Source organism: Pseudonaja textilis, chromosome 13, assembly GCF_049901715.1.
Source record: "Pseudonaja textilis isolate UNSWEBS1 chromosome 13, rPseTex1.2, whole genome shotgun sequence".
NCBI classification, from domain to species: Eukaryota; Metazoa; Chordata; class Lepidosauria; order Squamata; family Elapidae; genus Pseudonaja; species Pseudonaja textilis.
Window position 1 is genome coordinate 1,032,546 of NC_142002.1, and position 21,809 is coordinate 1,054,354.

Below are 21,809 nucleotides of genomic sequence, written 5' to 3' on the forward strand. Positions count from 1 at the left end.
AGAATTATGGGATGGAGAAGTTGGGAATCATTTCTTTTTCCAGGTTGGAAAGAACGCAGCTGCTATTTCTTACCTCATTCTCTGTTCTGGGTGGCACATTTTCCAAGAGATCTATCCCATTGACAACAACATTTTTCTTCTCTTTTATTGGTGGTTTGAAAACTACTTTGGATTCTTTCTTATAGCCTTCCTTTAAAGACATCAATATGGGATCTGAAAGGCAATATAAAACCCACATCTCAGGATGGGCATCAATAAAAAAATTAAAAAACAAAACAAAAAGATAGCTACCGGAGCCACCAATCTTATGACCAGCATTTTTGCCAGCAACAGCACCCTAAAAAACTGATAGAAGGGGTGGGGACTTCTATTTTCAAATTTGATTATTTTATGAACGCATGCCTCCTGGACCCATCAACCTGTAGATCCAATTCTCTGGCAACTACTCCACCATTACCCATAGCTTTGAAGCTGACATGGATGCTCTATTATCTAATCAAACATGTTCTTCTTAGCTGCTCCTAGTTATGAGGGTAATTGCTGCTTGGTGATGCAGTCATTCTCAGTTACCCAGAAGGATGAGTAGTTTGACGCCTACCCCTCCCCTGCGCCCCCAAATTGAGATTTCGAGGCAATGTTCTCTGGAGATCCAGACTAACAGATTTTCCTTGTGCTGGGGAAGATGGCAGAGTCGACTGGCATAAAATATTGTCTGTGGAAAATAATTCAAAGGATTGATGTGGTCCTCCACCTGACTAGCAGCTCCCTTTATAAATGGGTGGTTTGGGGACATAGGATTGTTGTGGGGAAAACAAGAGTTTAGGTATGTTCACCAATGAGTTATTTATTAAAATAGGGTATGATAAAAATATCTTAAATATTATATTTCTTTTTAAAAATTATTGAGTGTTGAAGAAAAGGAAGATTTGAAATTGCTAGATCAGAGGAAGGTATGAATCTTGGCAGAGGTGAAAGAAACACAGAAAGATCGAATCACAGGGCTGGAAGGGACTTTCAAGGCCTTCTTTTCCTAGTTTACCAAGAAGCAAACTGGTGGTCTACTTTGTCAAATGCCTTGCTGAAGTCTAAATATACTATGTCCAAAACATTTTGCTGGTCACTTTTTCAAAGAATAAAATAAGATTGCTTTGGCATGATTTAATTTTAACAAACCAGTGCTGGCTTTTATAACTTCCTTTGTTTCTAGATGTTCGCAAGGCCTGTTTTTTGGTTATCTTTTCCAGTATCTTCTTGGGTATTGATGTTAGACTGATTGGTCTGTAGTTTCCTGGGTCTGTTTTTTCTCCCCTTTCTCCAATCCTCATGTACTTCCCTGGTGCTCTAGGATTTTTGAAAGATACAATGGTACAATGGTTCTGGGCTAACATCTGCCAGCTCCTTCAGAACTCTGGGATATAATCTATCAGGTCCAGGTGATTTATATTCGTCAAGATCAGACAGGTGTCTGTAACCATTTTCTTGCTTATTTTAATTTTTATATCAGACTAGATGTCTTTTACAATTAGGTTTTTGGTAGACTGAGCTATACAGTGGAGCCTCCGGTCATGAACGCTCCTGATCGCGCCCAAATCAGGTGAAAAATCCACCCGATTTTTGAATTGGGTCACAATTCAAAGATTGGGTGCCAAACAAAATCAGCATGGAAAGATTCCTTTCCATGCCGATTTCCCGATTTCTTTTGACTGCGAATCTTTGTTCATTCTGAGCCTTTGCTTGCCTGACTTCATCTTTGCAGATTTGGGCTATCTGTACAATATTTTGCCTTAGTTATGTGTACCTCTTTCCATTTTTTGTACTGTACTTATCCTTTTTGTCTTTCAATTTATCAGAGAGATCTTCGCGCATGCTGATTTCTACATGGATTTCTTGTTTTTCTTTTTCAGTGATATTGTGTTGGGCTGGGCTTTTATGATCATATTTTTCAGTTTCTCACGCTTCTTGAGTTGTTTTCACCTTTAGGATTTTCATCCATGTAATTTTTCTTAGGCTTGCTCTGAGTTTGTTAAAATCAACTTTTTAAAAGTTTAAGACACTGGCTGGATTATGTTCTATTGCCTGTGTTTGCATTATATTGAATTCCAGTATGACACAGTCACTCTCGCCCAAAGTTCTGGCAACTTCAACTCCCTCTATCACTAGCTGGCTGAGGAATTCTGGGAGTTGAAGTCCACAAGTCTTAAAGTTGCCAAGTTCGGGGGCTGCTGCTTTAACTCTTCTCTTGAACAGGTATTGAGACGCTATATTAAAAGCCTTATATAGGGAGCTCGACATGTCTTTAAATTCTTTCCTTGATGTCAAACTTTTGACCAATCTGGAACTATTTTTTTTTAAATGCAGTTGACCCTAGAATCTTTCCAAAGCTTTGACTGTCCATACAAGATGGGTCACAGCTCAGGCTATACATGATGAGGTGAAGGCCAGAAGATCAACCGGAGGTGCCAGCATGCTCACCCCTATTCATTCCACTCAGCCATTCGTCTGGAGTGAGGGCAGGTTCTGGACCCGGAGTCATTGGGTAGATATCTTCCTGGTATGTTTCAGACTAAATCAGAAAGAAGAAACAAACTTGTCTGAAACCCTGAGCTGGTTCCCATTTCCTGGGTTAAACCCCCCAAAAAGATTTGCAGTGAAGATTCATAAACCCAAAACGACTGACTGTCAAACTCATAAAATATTTCTCAGGTCTTTTTAGAGTTGCCAACAGAAAAGGAGGAGGAAGCAGTGGGCAGCTTGCATTCCACAAATGTTTTCAAAGATAGTAACTAGGTGACTGAAGTTTCTGCCATGCAAAATTCTAACTGGAGAACATGATTGACGACTCTTGGCTATGGATGTGTCCCATTGGAGAATATGAATTATGATAGACCCAGAGGGTGGGGGAAAACCGGGGTCAAGGGTGACAATGAATGATGTGTCTCAGAGTCGGTTACACTCAGGCAGAGCCGGACATGTTAACTCCCAATAAATTGAAGTTCTGGAAGTTTGGCTCAAGACTCATGATTTAAATGGGGGTAACTGCCGGAATCCCGACACCGGCCATTTCTCCTACGTGGCAATCCCTTTCCAAGAGGAGCAAGCTAGAGCCATTTCATTGTAGTAGATAGTTCGTTTGTTTTTTCCAGACAGACATTTGGGAAGAAGTGTGCATTCAGGTATTCTCAAGCACAGCAAGTAACTTTAAATGGTCCCTCCACACAAGCAAAGTACCAGCAAAGGAGGGGAAAAAAACTCCAGAGAAGTTCCTGAGACAGGAAGTCTAGTCCTGCCAAGAACATAATGAGGGTTAACAGAGAGGCTGTTTCTGTAAGCAACACCAGAATGCTTCCTTCCTGCCTTCCTTACAGGATTAGGCCAGTAATTTCTTCTAACAACTGGTTCTCCGAACTGCTTGGAATGTTAACAACCGGTTCTAGCAAAAATGTGCGAACCGGTAGAAACCCACCCCCGGTTACAGTCCTGCAGACTTAAAATTGCCAAGGTTGGAGACCCCTGCCTTAAAGGAGGCCTTGTACTGTTCGATTGTGAGCAGTATTCAATCAGTATTATTAATCCCACAGCCAATTAAATATCCCAGTCATTCTGATCGGTTTTACATATAACTTTTTATTTTCAGATTCAAAGGATTCCTTCTACTTGAGAATGGCCCAATTTTGTCCTGTTTTATGCAAGATGCACAGCCGTTTCCTGACTTGGTATGTTCTTTTAATTGCTTAATCAGGCTCAGCTTTGGGTACATAAAGAGTTTTGTGCATAGTCACTGACTGCAATGAAGACACCGATAAGCAAAAGGAAGAGGAAGAGGAGGAGGACTGGCATTAGCTTCCCGCTTTTCCCTCCCTCCAAAAGCCTCTGCTACGCGCAGGGCGGAAAGTGACAACTGCCTTTATTTATATTCTGAAGTAGAAACCAAGATGATGGGAACAGAAGAGATTTGGGTTTGTGGAGCAGGAAGAAAAACGATCCAAAGATGGAACTGGCCTGCATATTTTTTTAATAAAAAGTAATCGGGCAATATTTCCTCTGTTTCTGTATAAAGCACAAAACCTGGCAGAGCGACGGTGGCACAATATCCTAGGTTTTAAGGGCCATTTTTTCACTGCAAACTTAGGCTTATATTTCAGCATTGCCCCATTGAATTCTGTGGAATTTGTGCTCCAATTTGACCCAATCACTGTGAATATGGTAAGCATTTTCATCCAGATGGATGGTGTTTATACATCAGAGCAATGCAGGTACTCCTCAACTTACAGCAATAATAATTTCTGTGGCTAAAGGAGACAGTTGTTAAGTAAAGTTTGACTCATTCTTTCTCGTCACAGTCAGAGGTGGGATTCTACCGGTTTGCACCAGTTCGGGCGAACTGGAGGTTAAAGTTACAGCTGGTTTGCCTAACCGATATTTCACTCAACTGGCTGGGCCTGCCCCTCCCCTCCCCCCCCCCGAAGTCTCCATGTGGCCCATTTTTGATGGAGGTAAGTGCAGGGTCCGCATGGAAACTCTGGAAGTCCGGAACCGGGCTTGTTTCCGGCTCCCGGAGAGCCTCCAGAGGCCGGGGGAGGAAGTTTTCACCCGCCCAGAGGCCCACCGGAAGCCGGGAACAGGAAGTTCCCATAGCCCCACCCACTATGGCTACGCCCACCCAGCCACCGGGCAGAGAACTGGTGGCTGGGAGTTTTGAATCCCACCCCTGGCCACAGTGGTTAAGTTAGTCGCATGGTTGTTAAGTGAAACCGGCTTCCCCATTGATTTGCTTGTCGGAAGGCCAAAGGGGAATCACGTGACCTCGGGACCCCGCAACCGTCATAAGTGTGAACCCATTGCCAAACATCTGAATTTTGGCCACATGACCGTGGGAAGGCTGCCGCGGTTGTAAGTGCGAAAAACAGCCATTAGTCATGTTTTTTTCAGTGCCGTTGTGATTTCAAACAGTCACTAAATGAACAGTGATAAGTCGAGGACTACCTGGCAGTTCAATTTATCCCTTAAGGTACCCTTAAAAGGCAGGTAACAGTCACCTTATCAATGAGATGGATGGCGTATAAATTTAATAAATGAATAATAAATAGACCAAACCCAGAAAACAAGAATAATTAAAAATAGCCTAAAAACAGATTAATCCAGGGGTCTCCAACCTTGGTGACTATAAGCCTAGTGGACTTCAACTCCCAGAATTCTTTGGGAATTTTTGCTGCTACATCGGTTCCTCCTTAAAGTGAGATTCTCCAGTTTAAAGTGTAGCTCCACTCTACTTACAATTAGGTGCTTGTTGTCAATGCTTATTCTGCAAGACAGCCTGAGCTACCGTCTCCACCGGGGCCTCCCCTAGGGACTGAGGTGGTGCCAGTCCAAGATGTTGGCCTTAAGGGACATAATTCTGCCTGCGGAATTCATGGGATAGCAGGCCTCTACCTTCTCACCAATATTACTTAAGACAGGGGTCCCCATACTTGGCCGCTTTAAGACTTGTGGACTTCAACTCTCAGAATTCTGGGAGTTGAAGTCCACTAGGCTTAAAGCCGCCAAGGCTGGGAGACCCCTGGATGAAAATGACTCAATTGCCGTCTCTACTGATTTGGCCTACAGACACCCCCTCCCTCAGCAGACAACCCTGGGTTCGCGGCTGAAAGCAGAAAAGGCTAATTACTCACTCTCCGCGGTACAATCATAGAGATGGGCTCAATTAATCCCTTCAGCGTGACGAGCTTGTAAAACCGGAACACCTCGCACGCAGAGACATCCAGTCCGTGCTTCGGCAGTACTCCTGCATAGGGTAAGATTTAAGAAAACCCGACTTGTGGGAAATTCCTGTCTGAGTGGCGAGAACAACTTTTGATACGGCATCAGAGCAGCCCCAACAATAATTCCCTGGGCAGTTTTTTTCCCTACGGTCATTCGGTGTTCCCTTATCTTTTGGACGGGAACTGGAACTACTGATTCTATTCAGTTGCTGACTGTCGGGCATAAATTATCAGGACTCAGCATTAAGTCCCTGTTAAGTTGATTTATTGCTCGGGCCTACACACCAGAATCTAGTCAACTAACAGCATTAAATTGGTGCTAGAGGAGCATTAGTGGAATTCAAGGGGCTGGACTTGGATCGCTTGTGGCCACGTAATGATTCTAGGCTTCTTTCTCTCTTGATTCCTCCTCTGCCTCTCCTTCTCCTGCACTGGCTGAATTAGTGTTCTTCTATTCATAAACCTTCTACTCAAGGAGGAAAAGGAATCAGTCTAGAGGTGGGATTTATTTTTTTTTACTACTGGTTCTGTGGGCGTGGCTTGGTGGGCGTGGCAGGGGAAGGTTACTGCAAAATCCCCCTTCCCTCCCCACCCCACTGACCTGCTACCCAGCTCCGTTCTCCTGTGCGGGGCAACCAAAGGAGACCCAGCCAATAAGCTGGGACTCAATGGGAGGCAGAGAGAATAGATGGGGTTGGCGGGGCCACTCAGAGGTGGGATTGGCCGATTCTCCGAACCACTCAAAATTTCTGCTACCGGTTCTCCAGAACTGGTCAGAACCTGCTGAAGACCAGCTCTGAACCAGTCCCACAACAGTGAAAGGAAATCTTGAGAATTGCCAAACCTGTTGGGGTGGGAAGGAAGTGGGGATAAAGCCAGGAAAGATAAAAGATTGGAAAATTAAACTGGGAAAACATGGTGAGAGAGAAGCTCTGAAAATCCCTGACTGAAAGAACAGGAGCTCGGGAATGACTTTGGTGAAATATATTGGGACAGAAGGAGGAGACTGTGGAGTCCTCGATGCTGTCTGGGCCTGGCTGCTTGCTTGCAGATGATTCCTTGCCCAAACAGGTCACCTCATCCGTGCAAGTGAGCACCAGGAACTCCACAGTTCAACCCTGAGCTACATATTTCCTTTTCTTCAGGGGAATGAGACCTTTGGGGAGCTGTAGCAGAAGGACTACGGGTGATTTTCCCCACCCCTCTGTATCTCAGACAAAAGACAATAAGCACCCCTTACCAAGCCCTTTCTGTGGGGCTGGGGAACGGAACTCCATTAGGTAGGTTAGGTATGGCTTCTCAGTGCTGATTTCATAGTATCGGATGTTCCCATCTCCCTGAGGGAGGAGAAGCAGAAGAAGAAGAGGAGAAGTAGATCAGAGGCACCATCTGAACGTTATGAATTCATTTATAGCAGGGGTCCCCAAATTTAGTAACTTCAAGACTTGTGGACTTCAATTTGTGGAGTTGAAATCCACAAGTCTTAAAGTTGCCAAGTTTAGAGACCTCTGATTTATAAGAAACGACAGATTGGTTGGATGGTGAGAAGATGACATCTGTAATCAGACAAGACCATTATTGGGACAGTAGTAGACTATCTGTTGCAAGCTTTTGTGTGCTCTCAGGCTCTGCTGTTTGAAATGAAGAACTGTGGAGAATCCAAAAAGCGGAACACATTTTTTTTTAATTGGAACTCACAGCCAGGCATCCATTGGTCAATGTTGTCAACAGGTGTGTAGCCGCTTCCTTTAGAAGGTCATTTTTCCTCACAGCAGTTTTGTGAGGTATTTCATTTTAGGAGAGAGAAATCAAGACTGGGTGATAAGAAGTTACTATCCCTGAAAAGTACTTAAAGAAGTGTTCTTTATCACTAAACAGGCCAGGTTCAATTAAATGTTATGCCTGTCAGAAAACAGGGGTGGGGGTGGCCTAGGTATACCCCTATTTCTGAGCTCTGCTTTTAAAGCCCGGCTTCACTTTGAGGAAGACCCCGATCCAGATGGGTTACATCGTTCCACTTGGTGGAGAAGGTCCTCAATACTTCCTTCTCTGTCTCTCTGGACCAAAGACATATTCCTTCCATTACGTTGCCTTGCAGCAAGATGGATGGCAAACAAATTTAATTTGTTATTAAATTAAATGGTGGATATTTGCCTGAAACAGTTCCCTAAGAGTGAGCATCAACAGAGTGAAGTAAATGAAAAGTCAGCCCATTTACAGCAAGAGCTCTCTCCGACACATTTAACTCTGCCCACAATTCACTCAACGTGCCAAGACTGAGCACCAGTGAATTGGTCTCTCTTGACTTTACATGACCTTATTAGTTTCACCTAACTTATCTGCTCAAAACATTCCCTCAAGACGTTAAAGGCAGAGAAGACAAGTTGCAGGAATCTCTACAAAACTAATTCTAGGAACGCATGTACATAATATCAATCTATAAACCATATTTAAACATTGGCGCATTAGATCAGGGATGGACAACCTGTTACCCCCAAATGCTTAAGATAGGTCTCTGTCTAAATAAATGAAAATTTCACATGAGATCTTTGCAGGTAGGTTTTGGTCCCCAGTTCTAGTGGAATGAACACAATTTGGAGTGAGTATTAATGTGTATGTGCTTCCCTCCCGGCCAATCTGGACGTTTGCAGAGCACCACATGCAATGCCAGCACGTGTTCAGAAGCAGGCCTCATATGTACCTTGCCAGCCAGGTATAACATGTGGGTGTCGGCATCATAGAATGGGAAGAGAAGGCCTGATAATCCATCAATCTCTTCCTCTATCAGTGGCATGGACAGATCCTCCTGGGGTGAATGCAAAACAAACAAGCAAATATTTCGTCAGTTTGGGTGCAACTGATGCAACTTCACTTTCAAGAGAAATGCTAAACCCGAAGATCACATTAATTCCTTGAAAGGTTTATTGGAAGCTTCGGCTGGCGCAAAACGTTCCAGCACGGGCAGTTAGTGGGTCTCCAGAGTGGCACCTGTTCTCCCTGAGCTGCCAGTTTGCTTCCAGGTTAAAATCAAGGGGCTGGTTATGAAATCCTTCTTTGTATGGTGCAGTGATGGGATGCAAACAATTTTACTACCAGTTCTGTGGGCGTGGCTTGGCGGTCGTGGCAGGGGAAGGATACCGCAAAATCCCCTTTCCCTCCCCACCCCATTCACCTGCTTTCCAGCTCCCTTCTCCTGTGCAGGGCAACCAAAGGAGACCCAGCTGGGACTCAATGGGAGGCAGAGAAGAGATGGGGTTGGCGGGGCCAGTCAGAAGTGGCCGGTTCTCCCAACTACTCAAAATTTCCGCAACCTGTTTTCCAGAACAGGTCAGAACCAGCTGAATGCCACCTCTGGTATGGTACCAGGTCATTCGAGGGAATACCTCTGTCCCATCAGATCCAGAAGAAGAGGTTGCCGTGGATCCTATCTGTGGAAGAGTTACACCTGGCAGGGCCCAGGACACCGGTCTTTTCTGCCATGGGTCCTGCTCTGGGAAATATCATCAGGTGAAATTGGCTCTACCCCTGATATCCTTCAGGAATCCATTAGAACAGGGTTGTGCCAACAGGCCCGGAGCCTTAGGGTGGCGGGGAATTAGTGAGGCGACTGCACTGCCCATAACACAGATTCCCTTGAGTGTACCATTACTGGGTAACTTAGATTGTGTTTTAATTGTTGATGTTTTAATTAGCCTTTTTATTATTGTTTTTTTTAATTGTACACTATATAAATATGATAAATAAACAAACAATAGAATTCCACAGCGCCTTCTGCATGTTAGTTGAGCTCATACACAGCAATAAGCTATGGCCTGCTTAATTATGGGGTTGTTGACTAACCCATAATATGAGGTTCAGGCACACTCATAGAGCCACAACCTCACGTTTTACAAAGTGCTAAGTTCACACAATACATTAAGCTATTACTAGTACTCCTGTGTCAGAAACATTGAAGCTCTTCCGTGGAGAAAGGATTTGTCGGTGACATCACCATCACCCGGGGGTCACCAGACCCTTCGGTGTCCCTGTGAAGTTGACCCTATGGCTGGGTCGACAGGAGCTGAAGCAACGTGGTGGGAGCTCAACCTGCCCCACGATAGCAATGGGTTTCGAACATGAGGTGCTGATCCTCAGCCCAGTGTTCTAACCCTGTGAGCCACTGCACTCCTTAACATATTGAGCTACAACCCAAATGGGGAAAAGATAAAATCATTTGCAGGAAATGCTTCTGGTGGTTGCTACTCTGAGCTCACCCTTCTTTCACAACTCTGTTGGAGAAGTAAGAAAGAGGCAACCAGAAGTCCTTCTCTTCAATGCTGTTGTAAAAGGAGATTTTTTGTTTTGTTTTGTTGGACCTTAGCACCTTGCACGCGCATGCACAAGCATGCAACCATTCTCCTCACCTGATCCCAGAGAGCAATCTGCCTGGTGTTCCAGCGCGACACACCAGTTGTTAGAAGCCTCTTGATGTTCCCTAAGAAGACCACACGGTTCACACGGTGATTCTTGCAACTTGCCTCCTACGAAAACGATCACACGATTGACTCAGAAAGTTGGTGACTCCTTTGTTGGAATGGGTGGGTGGGAGAATCACCTCCCCCAAAAATGCCATTCTAAATTCCCAGATCTTAAAACAATTTCCTCCCATGCTATGCATAATTCAAATAATTAAAGCAACATTTTAATTCTTTGACATTATACGATGCAGTGAAATCTTGGTTTTCTCTACCAAAGTTAGCCATTTCAGCTGGTGCAGAGTGCGGCAGCGTCCGTGGTTTTGGGGGGCCCTCAGATTCTTGAGTGACAGATCCATGGACCACAGTTGAAACTGGGACTGCAAGGAGCCCCCCACCCACAAAGTGGCAGCTGGGGCTGTTCTGATTTCTTTTCTACTGACTTATTCAGATCGCCTGTGCACAGTCCGCTTCCAAAACCTAGGAACGGCCTGTGGTTGCATCCAATGCCAGCTTTAAATTTTAAAGCTGTTTAATTTAACCCAGAGGAATCCATCTATATTTTCTTTTAAGCTATAAACAGTAAAGGTATTTTTCCTTCAACTATTTCATTAACCTGAAATGCCCCTGCCTCAAACTGAAACTGTTCTTCTTTTGACGGTGTAGTACAGAGGTCCCCAAACTTGGCAACTTTAAGACTTGTGAACTTCAATTCCCAGAGTTGAAGTCCACAAGTCATAAAATTGCCAAGTTTGGGGACCCCTGGTCTAGCAATTAGGCAGGGAAGAAAGATCTGAATGACAAGATTACATGCCCTTCTCTTCCGTATCCACCACTGTGATCAACACCAGCCATCATTCCTCATTGGTGGCTGTTTCAAACAACCTAGTCAGGTGGCCAGAACTCCTGGGCATCTTGTCTGTCTAGGCCCTTGGAAGGAGCTCCCACCTGGAGGACTTTGCCTGAACGTGGCTCAATGACCCGTAGCTTCCTGTCTTTGCAAGTGGTGGCGAGCAAGCTGCCGTTTGTGTTGAAGGACATGCAAAGGATGACATCGGAGTGGCAATCAATCATCTTCACCGGTTCAGCAATGTCTAAGTTCCAGATGAGGACCTGAGAAGGAGAAGAAGACACAGATCAAAGAGAAACTGCTCTGGCTTGCTCACAGATATCTCACAGAAATCTGACTTCAACGTCCTCTCTCTCTCCTGCTACAGTTAAAACCATGGAGTAAACGAGGAAGTAAATCCAGCTCCTCATCATTTGGTATCTTCTGGTCAACCTTTTGGGAAATCAAGAGAGAAGAAGCCAGCTTTTCCCAAGATCCCTCGGAAGGCCGAGTTACTTTCATGCAGGGGATGGAATGCAAAAATCCCAACAACCAGTTCTCTGGGTGGACATGGCCTGCCCGAACTTTCAGGAGGGCCGTGTTTCACCTTCCTCGGGGTCCAGAGGCTTCCCTTGGGCCTCTGGGAGGGTGAAAACGGCCTCCCCCAGACTCCAGAAGCCCCCTGGAAGCTGGAAACAGGCCCGTTTCCAGACGTCTGGCCCTCCCAGAGCCTCCACGCGGACGCTACACTTCCCTGCATCCAAAACGGGCTGCGTGGAGACTCCTGGGAGGGGAGGGGCAGGGCGGGTGAGGCCAGCCGGTCGGTTCAACTACCAGTTCAATGAACCCGATGTAAATTTCACCTCCGGGTTGCTCGAACCGGCCCGAACCGGCCGAATCCCACTCCTGCTTTCATGCTTCTGGAAAAGAGAGGTGTGACTGGGCGCAACGTTGCCTGTTTTTAATTTAAGGTATTTTGAATATTTTGATGGTTCAGAACATTCTTAACGAACGTATCGTTTCTTTATGTATATACTGAGAGCATTTACACCAAGACAAATTCCTTGTGTGTCCAATCACACTTGGCCAATAAAGAATTCTGTTCTGTTCTATTCCATTCCATTCCATTCTATATTCTATTCTATTCTATTCTATTCTATTCTATTCTATTCTATTCTATTCTATTCTATTCTATTTTTATTCCTATTCCTATTCCTATTCTACTCTACTCTACTCTATTCTTATTCCTATTCCTATTCTACTCTACTCTACTCTATTCTTATTCCTATTCCTATTCTATTCTTATTCTATTCTATTCTTATTCCTATTCTATTCTTATTGTACCCTATGACTATTATTAAGTATTGTACCTCATGATTCTTGACTCTTGATTAATGTCTCTTTTATTTTACGTACACTGAGAGCATTTGCACCAAGACAAATTCCTTGTGCATCCAATCACACTTGGCCATTTAAATTCTGATAGCATCTTTGCTCCTTAGCCTTAACCAAACTCACAAAAGGCCCACGATGTTTGCCCTGAAGAACATCCCAACCCCTCAGGAGGGCTACCCATTTACCTTGTAGTCATACCCAGCACTGAACAGGATATTGGTGGCGGTTGGGTGCCACTCGATGATGCCCACACGCCGGCTGTGGCCATAGAGCTCCAGGACAGCCTCGGTCATGTTGCGCTTCAAGCCTCCGTCGGGGATTTCCCATATCCGAACCTTGAAGGAGGAAAGAGCCAAAGGCTCCCGTGAGCCGAGCCTTCGGCTTCTCTTACCTAAGCAGACATAACCTGCTGAGGTGGTTGGGAGAGGTAAAAAGGCCGAGAAGCTCCTGGGGGCTTGTGGCTCTCGATTGTCCATTCCTGCACACCTGGAAGCACCTGACTTTTTAAAAGAAGCCGGCCGAGACGTCCTGGAAACCTAGAGATGCGCTGAAAAAACGTCACCTCTGGAGATTTTCCTTCCTCCCCCAGGCATCTCACTGGATTCTTTTATACCGGACTGGGCCCCTAATGAGCTGCGGTGGCGCAGTGGTTGGAGTGCAGTACTGCAGGCTACTTCTGCTGACTGCCAACCGCCTGCAATTTGGCCGTTCGAATCTCACCAGGCTCCAGGTTGACTCAGCCTTCCCTCCTTCCAAGGTGGGTAAAAGGAGGACCCAGATTGTTGGGGGCAAGAGGCCGACTCTGTAAACCGCTTAGAGAGGGCTGGAAAGCCCTGGGAAGCGGTATATAAGTCTATTGCTATTGATCCTCTGATAATTCAACAGTGCAGATGCTGCCCATGGACACACCAGAAGGAAGGAAGCAAGGGAGGGAGGGAAGGACAGAAGAGAAGGAAGGAAGAAGGAAAGGAAGGAAGGAAGGAAGGAAGGGAAGGAGGGAAGGACAGAAGAGAAGGAAGGAAGAAGGAAAGGAAGGAAGGAAGGAAGGGAAGGAAGGAAGAGAAGGAAGGAAGAGAAGGAAGGAAAGGAAGGGAAGGAGGGAGGGAGGGAAGGAAGAGAAGGAAGGGAAGGAGGGAGGAAGGAAGGGAAGGAAGAGAAGGAAGGAAGGAAGGATGGAAGGGAAGGAGGGAGGGAAGGAAAAGAAGGAAGAAAGGAAGGGAGGGAGGTAAGGAAGAGAAGGAAGGAAGGGAAGGGAGGAAGAGAAGGAAGCGAGGGAGGGAAGGAAGAGAAGGAAGGGAGGAAGAGAAGGAAGGAAGAAAGGAAGGAAGGGAGGGAAGGAAGGAAGAGAAGGAAGGAAGAGAAGGAAGGAAGTGAGGGAAGGAAGAGAAGGAAGGGAAGGAAGGAAGGAAGGAAGGAAGGGAGGGAAGGAAAAGAAGGAAGAAAGGAAGGAAGGGAGGGAAGGAAGGAAGAGAAGGAAGGAAGAGAAGGAGGGAGGAGGAAGAGAAGGAAGGAAGGAAAGGAAGGAAGAGAAGGAAGCGAGGAGGGAAGGAAGAGAAGGAAGGGAGGAAGAGAAGGAAGGAAGGAAGGAAGGAAGGGAAGGAAGGGAGGGAGGGAAGGAAGAGAAGGAAGGGAGGAAGAGAAGGAAGGAAGGAAAGGAAGGAAGAGAAGGAAGCGAGGAGGAAGGAAGAGAAGGAAGGGAGTAAGAGAAGGAAGGAAGGAAGGAAGGAAGGAAGGAAGGAAGGGAGGGAGGGAGGGAAGGAAGAGAAGGAAGGAAGAGAAGGAAGGAAGGAAAGGAAGGAAGAGAAGGAAGCGAGGGAGGGAAGGAAGAGAAGGAAGGGAGGAAGAGAAGGAAGGAAGGGAAGGAAGGAAGGGAAGGAAGGGAGGGAGGGAAGGAAGAGAAGGAAGGGAGGAAGAGAAGGAAGGAAGGAAAGGAAGGAAGAGAAGGAAGCGAGGGAGGGAAGGAAGAGAAGGAAGGGAGGAAGAGAAGGAAGGAAGGGAAGGAAGGGAGGGAAGGAAGGAAGGAAAAGGCCCTGCCACCGAGTGGTACAGGACCACTTGCCCAGCTGTGCTCCCTGGGAAGCTCCTCCTCCTCCTCCTCTTCTTACTTTGAGCCCCCCCCCCTTCCCATTGCTGCAGGGAGGCAGGTGACCTTGGGAAGAGGGGGGGAGAAGATCTGCTGTTGCAGCCGCTCTCAGGGCAGGAAAGTGGCCAAGCATGAAAGCGCTTCATGGCTTCCTGGCTTCAGGTTCACTGAGTCCCATAAATTCCCATCTTATGGTCGGACAGGCACAGCTAAACACGGGGTGGGGGGTGGGGCCCAACCCATTTGGGTTCATTTAATAAATTCTGGTTCAAAAACGCATCGCTCGGGGCCCCGCCCACCTCAGTAGCCCAGTTTGGAGCTTCTAGTGCAGGAGGCGCTTCGAAGGGAAGCCAGCCGCACAAAGAACCATTGGTCCTCTGCCTGGAGACGCGGGTTCAAGTCTTTCAAAGCCTTGAGTCCCCCTTCAGACTGCAACAGGAGACCATCCACCAGGACCTGTAAGGAGCTGGCACAGGGGCATCGGTGGGAGATGCCCACAACCATGCAATTGTCAATCGGTAGGAAAACGGGGTGGGGAATTTTCCTGCAGACTTTTTGGGGGGATTTTCCCAGGGTCTCTGGTCAGAGGGATTTAAAATTATGAGTTTGGGGGTCCCCGAGATCCAAAAGGTTGGCGACCCCTGGGTAAATCACGAAGGAAGAGGTTCACCGAATATGTAAAGATCCTGGTGTATCACCTCTCAGCGGTTTGCTCCCCCAAATACTGTTTATGCAATCATCCTTACTTACTGAAGTATCTTCTGAGCAAGAAGCGATGATGTTTTCAATGAAAGGGTTCCACTTAATATCAAGCACGTTGCCTTGGTGGCCACAGACTTTGGGGTAGTTTGGTTCAATCCGGCCAGTCTGTAATAAGAACAATCAAATACCCAGGATCATTAAAACCTTACCTTCAATAGGACAGCTTAGTCTTATCAATGGAAAATCAACACGAAGAAGACGGGATGCATTGATTGCAGTTAACTGGTAACTACTTCTGCTTTGCACTCTTACTCAAAGATAGATACATTCTGGAGACCGAATTTATTACATTTAATTAAACAAGAAAGGACGAGAGGATATTAAGAAACAAAGGGAGTTTTTCTCCAACACCATCGCTCCGTTAAACCAATAATTCCCTTGGCACTGTCCAACTATTTACAAAGTCTGCATTACTATTACTATTAATGTTCTCATTGCTCCTTATCACCCATCCCCTCCCACTTGTGACTGTATGACTATAACTTTGTCGCTTGTATCCTAATGATTTATATTGACTGTTTCCTAGTATGATTTGATGGCTTATTGTACCCTATGACTATCATTAAGTGTTGGACTGGATGATTCTTGACTTTGATGAATGTATCTTTTCTTTAATGTACCCTGAGAGCATTTGTACCAAGACAAATTCCTTGTATGTCCAATCACACCTGGCCAATAAAGAATTCTATTCTATTCTATTCTATTCTATTCTATTCTATTCTATTCTATTCTATTCTATTCTATTCTATTCTATTCTACTCTACTCTATTCTTATTCTTATTCTATTCTCTCTACAACCAGCCCTAAAGAATGTTGTGTCACATTGAATGAACTGGTAGTTTTATCTTCTATTTATAGATCTTTGACAGTGTTTCCAGATAAAATTCAAGATGAAATTATCATTACATTGGACGTCACAGTATCCTTTATACCTATAAATCCAGAACTAGCAAAAGAATCCATGGCAACAGAGCTACGCAATGCACCCGACCTAGCCAAACATACCGAGATTGAAATACCCAGAATCGTGGACCTTCTCAGCGTCTGCCTGACATCTACTTTCATTTGGATGGGAAGAAAAACAGACATAATCTATAACAGGGGTCTCCAACCTTGGGCGACTTTAAGACTTGGGGACTTCAATCTATAATATAGTGTAAAGATTGTAAAAGCCACTCTGTGGAAGGCAGAGCACATCCACGAATACCAGCTAGTAGTTGCATGACATAATAGAAACTCTTTAATTTCACAACTGTGAGCATCCTGTGAGCCTCCTAAGCCCAACTAAATCCAGAGACGCTAGAGAATTCCTGGGAGTTTGGCATTCAGCAGACACATAAAGATAAATCACATTTACACAATGTTTAAAAGAGACAACAGAAAAGCTAAGAAGGAAAAACCACATCCCACCAACACAGCAGGGCCAGGTACTGTATTTAAACAGGGAGTAAACCCCATCCTACTAGCACTGATCATGTTACCTCATTGGGTAATGAAATGTCTATAAGCCATCAACCAAGTTCAGAGGACGCCAAGGGACACCCACTGGATCCAGCCCTGAGCTATGTATATTCTCTTCCCCTGATACTTGGGGCATCATCACCTTTTAAAAACCCCATAATTCCTTGTGGCGTGACGTCTGGGCAACTGAACGGAGCTGAGTGTTTACTGGCCGGATGCCCTTCCTGTAGCCAATGCGGAGTTATATTCAGCAGATATATTTTCAACGTGCCCAGAGAGAGAAATTATCTGCTTCTACCTAGGATTGAACTCATGGCCTCCTGTTGTGAGGCAAGAGCTCCACCTCTAAACCACCGCACCACTCTAAGAGAAACAGAAGATGATGTCATAGATATGGCAAATTGAACTGAATTGAATTCTTTATTGTCATTGTACGTATATACACAGTATACACATACAACGAAATTCACATCATGCCCAGAGACCAGACTCAACATGCACACACACACACACACACACATGACAATCCCCAAACACCTCCCCACCCACCAAAATTCCCCACCCCCTAAAAACACACCAGCATCAGACCAAGTAATCCTGTCCAACAGTTCACTGATGGTGTCCCTTTAAGTTCATTGTTAAGTGCAATTATAGATCTGGGGAAAAAAAATGTTCAGGAAACATGTGGCCCGAGTTTTACTTGCTCTGTATTTTCTGCCAGAAGGGAACAGTTCATAAAGATTGTGAGCAGCATGGGAAGAGTCTCTGGGAATGTTGTGCAACTTCCGCAAACAGCAAGATGTGAAGATGTCGTCCAGGGCTGGAAGCTGGACCCTGATGATATTCTGGGCAGCTTTAATGATTCTCTGTAGAGCCTTTTTGTCTGCTACAGAGCTGCTCCCATCTCATGCAAGAATGCCATATGTCAGGACACCCTCAACGGTGCTGCAGAAGTACGACAGCTGAGACAGATTTATCCTTCCTGAGCATTGTCAGGAAGTACAGAATTGGGCCGAATCGAGAATTTTATGGAACATCCTTGAAAAACTATAAGTTGGTGAGCCTTTACAGTAAAAGCAGGCTCAGTGGCATCTCACTAAGAAAGAGATCAAACTGGAAGAAGCCGCTTGGGCCTCCCTCTCCTATCTCAATCCCGAAGATCGTTCTCCTGACTCTTGATTGTTTTCCTGAAGATGAGTTGCTGGAGAAAAAAGCTTGAGATGTTCAGACATTTCCTGATTGGCCACTGCTGTGAAAGATGCTGAACTGGGTGCGGCCACAGTGGGCTGGCTGAACAGGGGTGTCCTTTGTTCAAATCAAGTGGAAATAATGTTCTTCCTGGCAAATTCCCACGCTAATAGCAGAACACAACACAGGAAGTATGGCTGTGCGCCTCCAGATTACAAAAGAAAGTGCTAGATACAGTCCAGGCCTGCTTATTTCAAAACACACATTGTTCTCAGGCCTTCTTCAAACAATGCACAGCCAAAATAAAGCATCCCATATATCTTACTCTCTGAATCTTAAATAAAAACTTATTATCTTCACAGAGCAAAACTATCTTTAACAATTGAAACATTAGCCAGCAGAGGGCGCTCTTGGGCCTGGGACGAATCTAGGGAAACGTTCAATTTATGGCATAATCAAGAAAGGGTTGATGAATTTTTACTCTGTGTGGTTTTCTGGTTCCTTTCTTCCACCCCACCCAACAACTTTCCGGAGAGTTTCAGGCATATATAAGGATAGGTGCTCAACCATGCTGGTTAATTTGTGAATGCAACAAACACAGAGAGCATTTAGAACGGGTGAGAGACACACCCCTCACAGGCAAGCGAGGCAAGAGAAGGCAAGCGGCTTGCTGTTCTGTACTCCAGCTGTTCCTTGGTTCCCCCAGTGTTAGGTCTCTAAACCAGGGGCATCTGTGGAGAAGAGTAAAAAAATAACCAGGCGGCTTTTTTTTCCACACCTGGCCTGTGGAATGCTTCCATCTGGTCACCCTTGAAGCCCCGAAAGGCTGGCCTGCGACGTCTCTGCCTGTGAAAAGGGACCTCGGGAAGGCCCTGTGTGTTTCCACCGGCAGAGGGTTGCAGGAGGCCATGGCAGCTGAAAACGGAGCTCGGGAGCCCCTTTTCGCTGGCAGTGCTCAGGCCTCCATAGGCGCCCCCGACACGAGTCAAGTCGAGCTAGCCACACACACCCCGGTCATCACAACCCTTAGGCACCCCTCAATGAAATCGAGTTTGACACCCCTGCTTTAGAGAGATGAATTACACACACACACAAAGGAGAGGGCTTGGTCTTGATGCTTTTGACCACCCATGGATGCCTGGATTGCAATCTTTATTATTTCACTCCTACCTGTGGTGTGTACATTTCGCACAGTTTTCATAAATTAGGAAGAGATGAATATATGAGTCTCTCTAGGAAAACAGAAATGGATTCACCCCTCCTCCTCCTCCTCCACCACCACCTCCTCCTCCTTTCTCTTCCTCCTCCTCTTTGTTCATTCTGAGCCTTTGCTTTTGGGCTATCTGCTGATACTCTGCCTTAGTTATGTGTACTTCTTTCCATTTTTTGTACCGTACTTGTCCTTTTTATCTTCAGTTTATCAGAGAGATCTTTGTGCATGCTGGTTTCTTCTTGGATTTGTTTTTCTTTTTTCAGGGGTATTGTGTTGGACTGGGCTTTTATGATCATATTTATTGCTTGTGTTTGCATTATACTGAATTCCAATATGTTGTGGTCACACTCGCCCAAAGTTCCAGCAACTCTGTCGCTTCTTTATTAGTAAGAATTAAATCCAGTATAGTTTTTCTTCTAGTTCCCTCCTCTACAAAGTTGTCAGCTAGGTTGGTTAAGAATCTGTTCGATCCCCCACTTGCTGCAGAGTTTGTCTCCCAGTTGATATCAGGGTGGTTAAAGTCTCCCATTACTACTGTGGTGTGTTTCCTATATATGTTTGTTAATTGTTTCGCAAAAAGTTCGTCTCTTTCCCCTGCTTGGTTGGGTAACCTATAGTGTACACTCTAGCAATATCATTCTTTTTTTCTTTCCTTTCTTTATTCATTACCTCTAAAACAGGCTTTTCAGAAGATCCAGAAGGATGTATAGATATTGAAAAAAGTGACTTATGACCGTTTTTTCACACTTACAACTGTTGCAGCATCCCCACAGTCATGAGAGGCCAGGCGAGGAGATACGTGCCTCGATGTGAGTGATGTTGAGTTAGCCACGCCCAGCCAGTCACATGACCACCAAGCCACACCCACAAACTAAGCCACGCCCACAGAACCAGTTGTTAAAAACTTTGAATCCCACCCCTGATCGCGTGGCGACTCCTGGGAGGGGAGGGGAGGGGTGGGCGGGGCCAGTTGGTCAGTTGAAATACCAGTTTGGTGAACCAGATGAAAACCTAACATCCGGTTCGCCTGAGTCCATCCAAACCGGTAGAATCCCACCCCTCCCCGCAGGCATGAACTTCTGGGCCCTGATTCTGGAGGCACCAGAGCCTGCAGTTTCCTGCAGCAGCAGAAGGAATAGTTTTTTGGAAAGGCAGGAAATTCTGCCTTTCAGCCACTCCATATGTTTTTTTCTCACCTCTGTTGAGCTTTGAGAGCAGCTGCAATTATGGGGAGGGGTTCTTTTTCCTCTTTTTTTGCTCCTTCCCCCCAAAGATGGTGTCTCCCCTCCATCTGTTCCCTTCCTTCACTCAAACTCTCTGCAGCTGTTGCTGCTACTATCAGAGAGAGAGGCTTTTATTGCCAGAAGCGGCAAAATCAGGATCTCAGGGCGCTAAGTAACTTTCAGTTCCTTGCATGGATAAATGGTTTGAGAACTTGCTTTCCTCTAGGGAAGAGAAGGACCAGGGGAGACAGGAGAGACGTCTTCCAATATTTGAGGGGCTCCCACAGAGAGGAGGAAGGGGGTCAAGCGATTCTCCAAGGCACCTGAAGGCCAGACAAGGAATCATGGATGGAAACTGAACAAGGAGAGATTCAACCTGGAAATAAGGAGAAACTTTCTGACAGTGAGAACCAACAACCCACGGAACAGAAGTTGCCTTTGGAAGTTGTGGGAGCTTCATCCCTGGAAGCTTTCAAGAAGAGACCTGTTCCATTCTCCAATTAATTCATCAGTTGGTTGAAAGTTTCCTCAGTACCTTCTGTAACTGAACCGACTGCAGATGAAGAGAAGTACGTTCAGCATTTTAATTGCTCAGCCCAGTTTGGTTCAGATTAATATTCTAGGAGGAAGGAAATCGATCTCAGCCACCCCGCCATCTCGTTCCCTTTGGCTCTTCTTGTCAGCAGCTAAGGATACAAATCCTGGCTTTTGTGGACAAGCCCCTCCTGGTGGAACATAACTTCCCCTAATCCTGACACTCCACTTTCAAGTTAGTAACAGGCAGCCCAGCCCTATGCCAAACCAAAGCCCTTCCAGACAACTACAAGATTGTCCGTTCCTTCTTCTTCCTGCTGCTTTCTCTGCCACAAAAATATCCTTTTTTTCTGAGCCAGCAGCCCCAGGCATGGCTTGAATGAAGGGCCTGGACATTTTGACCTTCCTTCTTTCTTAGGTGGCTTTGTGTCTAAGGAATCCATTGTCTCAAGTTGCCATTCAACCAGGCTCCTCCCTGGACCAAACAGGAGTTAGTGGCCAGCTTCCATTGAGGGTTGCAAAGAGTTTAGACAATGAGATGAACAGTGCTGATAGGTGATGGATGAACAGATAATGATAGATGATCAAGAAAGAAAGAAAGAAAGAAAGAAAGAAAGAAAGAAAGAAAGAAAGAAAGAAAGAAAGAAAGAAAGAAAGAAAGAGAGAAAGAGAGAAAGAAAGAAGGAAAGAAAGAAAAAGAAAAAGAAAGGAAGGAAGAAAGAGAGAGAGAAAGAAAGAAAGAGAAAAAGAAAGAAAGAAGGAAAGAAAGAAAGAGAAAGAAAGAGAGAGAGAGAGAGAGAGAGAGAAAGAAAGAAAGAAAATAGAAGACAGAGGGAGGGTAGTTAAGATTTGGCCATATACTTTTCCAAAGAACGAAAGTCTTTCCCCAAATCCCGGCAGGCGGCTGC

General features: G+C 45.4%; 1 protein-coding gene across 1 annotated transcript in view; it reads right to left on the reverse strand.

The window, feature by feature from the left end:
- The window catches only part of CORO2B (coronin 2B), a 54,636-nt gene that overhangs the window by 1,076 nt on the left and 31,751 nt on the right, over positions 1 to 21,809 (reverse strand). Inside the window, exons 4-12 of the mRNA XM_026709243.2 lie at positions 15,271 to 15,387; positions 12,623 to 12,772; positions 11,162 to 11,326; positions 10,163 to 10,279; positions 8,461 to 8,565; positions 7,000 to 7,096; positions 5,670 to 5,782; positions 2,473 to 2,563; positions 74 to 213 (exon numbers count right to left, since the gene is read on the reverse strand). Of these exons, the coding sequence (XP_026565028.2) occupies positions 74 to 213; positions 2,473 to 2,563; positions 5,670 to 5,782; positions 7,000 to 7,096; positions 8,461 to 8,565; positions 10,163 to 10,279; positions 11,162 to 11,326; positions 12,623 to 12,772; positions 15,271 to 15,387 (1,095 nt within the window). The remainder of the gene's footprint in view (positions 1 to 73; positions 214 to 2,472; positions 2,564 to 5,669; positions 5,783 to 6,999; positions 7,097 to 8,460; positions 8,566 to 10,162; positions 10,280 to 11,161; positions 11,327 to 12,622; positions 12,773 to 15,270; positions 15,388 to 21,809) is intronic.